This window comes from Geospiza fortis, unplaced genomic scaffold (assembly GCF_000277835.1).
Source record: "Geospiza fortis unplaced genomic scaffold, GeoFor_1.0 scaffold32, whole genome shotgun sequence".
Lineage (NCBI taxonomy): Eukaryota > Metazoa > Chordata > Aves > Passeriformes > Thraupidae > Geospiza > Geospiza fortis.
The window spans coordinates 403,585-411,235 of record NW_005054428.1 but is presented as its reverse complement, the minus strand read 5'-3'; the positions used below and the strand labels follow the sequence as shown (position 1 = coordinate 411,235).

At 54.4% G+C, this 7,651-nt stretch overlaps 1 protein-coding gene across 1 annotated transcript in view; it reads right to left on the bottom strand.

The window, feature by feature from the left end:
* The window catches only part of PTPRU (protein tyrosine phosphatase receptor type U), a 41,288-nt gene that overhangs the window by 8,797 nt on the left and 24,840 nt on the right, over positions 1 to 7,651 (bottom strand). The window contains 9 exon segments of the mRNA XM_014309431.2: positions 1 to 74; positions 1,682 to 1,822; positions 4,231 to 4,404; positions 4,509 to 4,658; positions 4,751 to 4,886; positions 6,180 to 6,334; positions 6,904 to 7,020; positions 7,117 to 7,214; positions 7,521 to 7,557. The exon segment at positions 1 to 74 is cut by the window's left edge and continues 52 nt beyond it. Of these exon segments, the coding sequence (XP_014164906.1) occupies positions 1 to 74; positions 1,682 to 1,822; positions 4,231 to 4,404; positions 4,509 to 4,658; positions 4,751 to 4,886; positions 6,180 to 6,334; positions 6,904 to 7,020; positions 7,117 to 7,214; positions 7,521 to 7,557 (1,082 nt within the window).

Genomic DNA, 7,651 nt, shown 5'->3' with positions numbered 1-7,651 from the left:
CCTCCCGAGATGTATTCCACCTCCATGGGGCCGTAGTGCTGCAGCCCCGGCTCAGGCCAGTACTGCAGGCAGGGCTGTGGAGAGAAGCACAGCTCATTGTGCCTGGAAATGTGGGCTGGGACCCAGGCAAGGGCAGCAGGAGATGCCAGTGAAGGGAGCGGCTGGTGCTGGACCCTGGGGGCTGCTGGCACGGGGTGGCCCCAGGGCGGGATGGTGGCCCCAGGGTGGAGTGCTGGGCCACAATGCCATTCCTCACTCAGAACATCAATGGCTGGAGGATCTCCCAGCTTATTGAGGGATCAGACATGAAAGGTCAGGTCCACGCCCAGCACCCACACAGCCTCCTCACGCTGCACAGACACAACAGCTGACACTGCCTGGAATGGACACTGCTGTTCCAGGAGGATGCAGGATGGGCTGTGTCCCAGTTCCAGCACAGACCCGAGCCTGCACAACAACAGAGCAGGGCTGGGCTGCTCCCAGCTGGCTCTCCAGCCCTGCTGGTTTTAGGAGCCACTCTGCCACCAGCAGTGACAGCAAGGTGGGATGTCAGTGCTCCTCATCCCATGGCCAGGACATCCCACCAAGCCACAGCAATCCCAGCCTGCATCCCTGGGAAGCAACTCCCCCTCCCCGTGTCCATCATGGCACTGATGGATGGCTCAGTCCCTGGAGCATGGGTGAGATTGTTTTCACAGTGTGACAGCTGGGAAACCAGCACCGACACAAAATATATGATGTTTGTCACCACACTTTCACAGGGCATTTAGCAATGCAGGTCAGTCACCGCCTGGGCCCAACTGCAAGGCAAACGTGTCTCAGGAATAATTGGTTATTAATAGGGGCTATAAATCTCTGAGATCTCTGAGCCTTCCAGACTCAGAACTATAATTTGGATATTAAAACTTCCCTTGGCAAGGCGTAGTTCAAGTGAGGGCTGTACCCTCAAAGTCACCTTTCAGAGCTGCCTGCTGGAAAGGTTGATTTATTACCTGTTGGTCTTATACCAGTAAACATTTATGATCCAGCTAAATATTGTAACCCAGACACCCCTGAAGAACAGACAGTGAGAAAGAGGTAGGGCTGAGTAATGAGGAAAAATGGCAGAGGGAAGGGAAGGGATTCTGTCCCTCTGCCCTGCTCAGGTGAGACCCCACCTGCAGAGCTGCCTTCAGCTCGGGGATCATGGACCTGTTGGAGCAATGTCAACACCAATGGAATGCCAACACCAACTCAAAGCCAAGGCAACATCAACACCAACACAACACCAATGCAACACTGCTCAGGTGAGAACATCAACACCAATGCAACATCAACACCAACAGAACGCCAATGCCAATTTAATGCTAACGCTAACTCCAAGCCAATGCCAACTCTCAACACCAACGCAACATCACCATCAATGCAACACCAACTCAAAGCCAACCCTATGCCAACACAATGTTAGTGCAACACCAACACCATGCACCCAGGCTGGGCTGCTGCTCAACACCTCTTTGGCTCCAATTGGCCAGCCCTGTGCTTAAAGGGAACAAATCCTGAGTGCTGCATACAGGCCTGTGTCCCCTTGCAGAGGAGAAATTTCTGAGTGAGCAAGGCAAGGGGCTGCAGCGCTGTCAGGGCAATGGGGACGGAGCAGGACAAAGCCACCCATGGTGAGTCGCAGGGCAGCAGCACTCACCCAGGCGGAGTTGGACTGGTTGAGCTGGTTGAGCATGACGATGGAGGTGCAGCCATAGTCGTACACCAGCCGCCAGAAGTCGGTGGTGGTGTTCTGCAGCGGGTGCAGGGTGACAATGAAGGCAGCGCTCTTGGTGTAGCTCTGTGGAGAGGAAAGACAAGCACCAGTAAGGACACGGTGGTGACACTGGAGCCACTGCTGTCACACCCCAAAGAATCAGTGCAACAGATGAGTGGGACCAAAACCCTCTTCTCCATGCCTGAGCAGAGCTGGTCTCCCTGGCACAGCCTCAGTTCCCCCATGCCCTGGTGATGGGGACATCCAAGTGATCCCTGCCCTTGGTCAGGATGAAAACACACACATTTTGCTTTCACAGGAAAGAGTATTTTGCATAAATAACTAGGGAAAAGATGCCACCTTGGAGCAAAGAAAAAGCAGTAGCCATGGCTCCCAGAAGACCCCAGATCCCAGCTCTGTACCTGGCCCTGACTGGAAGTATCACCCACAGCATCACCCCCACCCACAGCACCCCACCACCAGGCAGTGAGAGCAGCAGAGACAACCACTGACCTGGGCTCTTTTTTTTTTTTTTTTTGTGGGGAGGAAGAAAACCCCCCAAAAAAAGATCCTAGAGTGTGGCTGCAGCTCTCTTCACAGAGAGCAGCAGGAAAACTTTCCCAGGAAGAATCCTGGGGAAGGCAGTAAGAAAGCTCAAAGAAAGAGCAAAACAATTCTTATCTCTATTTGTTGCACCTGTTGTTTGGCACGTGTGGAAGGTGTTATGGAGACTGTTTACTGAAGAGGGATTTCTTAATTGGACACTAGTGATGGGTGTTTTAGATTGATTGAATTGATGGTGATTTAGATTGAATTAGGCCAAAGCTGTGTCATGACTGTCTGAAAGGGTCACGGGTTTTTCTTTTAGTACTGTAGTATAGTATAATATAGCTTAATAAAGTATTTGTTCAGCCTTCTGAAATCATAAAGTCAATGCACGTTATTCCTGCGCTGGGGGCTCCCTGCAACAATGCTAGAGATTGCAAGAAGGAAGTGGGAGGGAAGGAAATTACTGTATATCTGGTTTGTGCTTTGAACAAGATACATCCCCTTGGTCATCCTGCTGCTGGTTTGCCAAGGGACAGCTGAGCTCAACACTGCATCAGGTACACTTAACACAGTTTGGCTCAAGCCTCTTCAGACACAGAATCAGCACAGCTCTCTGCTAATGGGGGTGCTCTGCCTGCTGCGGGACCTCCTGACTGAGCTCACAGAAATGACCTTATTGAACCATTCCCATGGCCCTGTCCATGGGCAGCAGTGAGACCCAGCACTCAGCAAGAGCTTTCCATCTTCAAGGAGGGGCATGAGAGCATCAGGGGGAAAGAGATTTCACCATGTGTTGCCCAGGCTTGCCTTGGCATCCTCCTCTTGGCACAGGTGTAAGTGACAGCAGGGTGTGGAGCAGGGCATGGCTCCACTGGCACCAGCACCACTGATGGGAGGCACAGGCCAAGCTGATCTGACAGATGGACAGACTGACTGAGCAAACCACTTTGGCACTTAAAGAGAATGAGATTTTTTTTTCCCCAAAGAGGGAAATAGGTTTTATCCCTTCAGCAAGAATTTCATCCAAAGGGCTTTGTCTGTCTATAAAAAATACTTCATTCACTGACCCTTTAGCAGAGATTAAGGGAGGCTCAGTGATGCATAAAGATAAAATGGATATGCAAACAGCAAGCAAGCTGGAAACAAAACTCCCATCCCACTGCAGCACCATGAGAGCCACTCCCCACCACCAGCAGCTCACTCTGCTTTACAAACTGCTTTTGCTGTGGGAGAAGGAATCAGGGAGATGGGATCTGCACAGAGATCCAACAGGATAAATCACCCACAGCATGGAAAACATAAGGCTCAGCTTGGTGCCAGTGCTCAGCTGTGACCAGAGGGTCTGGGGAAGATGCCTGAGGTGTGGGGGGCTCTGTGCTGCCCATGCAAAGCATTTCAAGGAAAGGGAGGTGGGGCTGGTGATGAATGACCATCCCTCAGTGAGGGCTTGGAGCCTGCAGCATCCTCTGCTCTGCTCTGTGATCATCAGCCACTAGAAGATAGCTTTGTCACCACGGGGTCCTTTCTGACTGCATCAGTGGGATGCATGGTGGCTCTGGGAGCACTTCAGAGCCCCCGCAGTTGCATCAGAAGGGGCAGGAGGATCACGGGGGGAGCTGGCAGCACATGGGGGCTTAATGCCACCAACCCCCCAAAAGCTTCCTCTTCCTCCCCTGCTCCACTGTCACTGCAAAATCCTGAAGTCCCTCTGTGCCTGGCTCATAAGAGCAGGAGAAAAGCTCTTGCAGGGTGCTGCTACACAAAAGAAGGGGTGCAGGACCCCGTTACACCATCCCAGCCCTTCCCTCCCTGCACACAGCTGCCATGAGCCTTCCTGCCCATGTGCAAAATGAGGCCATAAATCCAAACCAAACGAAGTTCTGCCATGAAAAGTTGCTTGAGCCCACAGGAAGCAGCCCCTTCCCTCCCCAGGGAACACTCACATCAGTTAAGGCCGCGTTGATGTAGTTGTTGCTGTCTCCATCCACGGAGATGAGGAAGGGAAGGCATCGGTCGGGCGGCAGCACGTCCATGCTGCGGTTGCGCTCCCGGTTGCGGGGCAGCAGCGCGATGCTGCACTCCTCCACATCCAGGTGTGGCGTCACCGAGTTCAGGGTCTGCGGGTACACAGGTCCTCCTCAAAGCCCTGCCTCGTCCCAGCAGGGCTGGGCACCAGGAGGGTGAGGACAAGGGGGAGTTGCAGAGGCTTTGGGACACTCACCTGGAACTCCTCCCGCAGCTGCGAGGAGTTGCTCTGCGGCTCTATCCTCACCATCTCCTTGTAGGTGGGCTTGAACTCGCTGGCAGGGATGCTGGTCTCCCCACACAGACAGGCCTCCAGGATGGCATCATGGATGAAGATGTACTGCTCCTTTGGGGAGGAGAGGGGACAGGGCTGAGCCTCCAGAGCCGGCTGGTGACAGCAGCCCCAGGTGTCCCCAGCTGTCCCTGAGGGCCACTCACCTCTGTCTGGATCATGTTGATCCTCCGTGAGCAGAGGGTCTTCACACAGTTGTAGATGTCCACGACACCCTCGCACTCGGCCATATCCAACATCACATCCAGCACGATGTAACAGCCAGTCCTCCCCGTGCCAGCACTGGGGATGGAGGGAGAAACAGCAAACACATTCCCAGTCTGTGCTAGCATCCTCACACAGCCCAAAAGGCTGCTGGGCACTGAGCAAGGCCTCTGTGGGCGAGGGCTCAACACACAGATCATGTACCCACCAACCCTGCAGAGCAGCCAGGACTTCACACACCTCCAGAGCCTGGTTTAGCCTTAAACCTGCCCAAACACCCCTGCTGCAGCCCCAAGAGTACATGAAGGTCAGGTGGGTACCAATGTCTGAAGCTCATTTTTAATTTAAGGCAGCAGAACACATGGTTTTTGCAACAAAACCAACAACTAAACCATCTAATTGCCAACAGTCCCCTGGAATCGCAGCCCAAAAGCACCAAGGAGGGCTCAGCTCTGAGCCCTGGGAGAAGCAGGGAGGCTCCCCTGGCATGAGCAGGTCTGGATGCACCAGGTGAGACCCTCAGGGAAAGGCTAAGCCCAGCAGGGTACCCAGAGCAGTGGTGACATCCCAGGCCCTGGCATGGCTGGAGTCACAGTCAAAGACATACTGTGTCCTGACACACCCCCCCAGTGATGTGTAGGAACGGAGCCACCCCCCTGTTCCTTTCCTACAGACTCTTTTCCAGTGAAATACTAATTTCTGGGGCTGATGAATCACTTGTCATGATTATCAGTGATTACAGGCTACGGGCACTAATCACACTGGCTGGTGAATGAACGCTGATGAGGCAGTTGACAGGGAGAAATCAAATAAAAAATAAAAAAAATCCCTCCCACTCATCAGCTCCTCCTGGTTTGCCCAGTGGAGGAAAAGCCATTAGCCGATCATGTGGGAATGCCTGCTCAGGACACAGAGAGCCACCAAAGCTGCTCAGATGTGTCACTTGTGTCCTCCCAGCTCTGGCATCCCAATGGCTGAGCCCTGCAGGGACAGTCCTGTGGTTAACCCTGGGAACAGGGTTGTCCTGCTGCCCCCCTGCCTCTCCCTTCAGCCAGACCCCCACATCCTGACCATCAGCAGTGGCAAAGCTGCCCATTGCTGTTTCACCTTTGCCCACTGGGACAGAGCTGTCACCAGTAAGGCTGGGGCAGCCCCAAAACGGTGCTGCTCCCTGCGTGTCCCCCTGGACCAGCCACTGCTGCCACCAGCCCACTGGTGACATTTCACAGATGCCATCACAGAGGGACATCAAGGCCAGGCTGGACAGGACTTGGAGGAATCTGGACTAGTGGACGGTGTCCCAGCCCATGGTGGGGGAATGAGCTTTAAGGTCCCTTCCACCCTCATGTGCCACCCGTGCCCTGTCCCCACCTGCAGTGGATGACGACGGGGCCGGCGTCGGGCGGCGTGGACGCCTTCACCCTGCGGATGAAGGCCAGCAGCCCTGTGGCGTGGTAGGGGACACCATGCTCAGGCCACGACATGAAGTGGAACTGCTTCACCTCGTGCCGGGCTGAGTAACCCCGCTGCAAGGGAAGGGTGAGAAGGCAAGGTCACTCAAACACTTGATTTTTTCAGGAATCCATGATTTTGCCAGCTCAGCATCCAGGCAGATGGACCACACAGCAGTCACATGCTTGGGCAGCCCCACAGCTCTCTCCTCTTGGCTGCAAAGAGGGTTAAAAACCACCAAGGAGAAAAAGAAGGAGGTGGCAGGAGCCTCAGGTGTCCCTGCCCTATAACCAGACAGTAATTTGATATTGCTGTAGATTAATGAGTAAATTGCACCGGCTCCATCTCAAGTTACCATGCTGCAGACTGATGGCTACATCACCTCCAGCCCAGAAGAGAGGAACACATCCTTCACCCCCACCATACGAAAATTAAACACTCACTCACTGTCCAAATGAAAGTGGCGCTGAGCTGCTCGCCCGACACAGGCTGCAGAGCCAGGGAAAAGGCAAAGGAAGGAGCAACTGGTGACCCCATATTGGGTTAAATAAACAGGATACTCATAAATGCCAAGCTATGGAGTGTGAGAGGTGCCCGAGGCGGGTCTGTCCCTGAGGCAGGGCAGGCAGAGGCAGGGCCGTACCCTCTCCAGGGCGAAGGTGCGCACAGCGTACTCAGCCAACGTCTCGGACTCCACCAGCGTGATCTTGATGTCCCCGTACATCTCGGAGTCATCCGGCCAGTACTTGGAGCATTTCACCTGCAAGGAGAGCACAGGATGGGGGCTAGGCTCTGCAGAGGTGGCTTCCAGCAGGGATGGGATGGCATGGCATGGCATGGGAACAGGGATGCCTACCCGGCCCACCTCCACCAGCTTGGTGATCATCACGATGCTGGAACAGTGCTCCTGCCACACCATGCGCCAGAAGTCGTACACCATCTCCTGCTTGGGCCCTGTGGGACACAGTAAAAGCCCCCACGAATGGATGGCACCACCAGCAGAACCCAGCCCTGGAAGTGGCCCAATGCCACCATGTCCTCCCTCCTGCCTCTGAGGCATAAACAGCTCCACAGCACCTCAGAGCCCTTTTCCCCAGGGCTCTGTAGTGCCAAGGGGAGGCAGGAAGGGTGGGAGCAGCTCCACATTGGCCCCCTCTCTTCCTTTCCTGCTCCTGCAAGGTTTAATTCCACCAGGAATAAAACCTGGCTGCTACACAGGAGGTGAGGAACCACTGGCTGAGAGGGCAGGGCATGACTCACCTTGTGTGGCTATGAAGTGGTTGGACCTGTGGTAGCCCTGCAAGGGAAGCAGAAACATCATTCCCAAGCTGGGGCACAGACTCTTAGACATTTCCCAGCCACCCAACTGGTAGAAATTCCCCACAGCCACT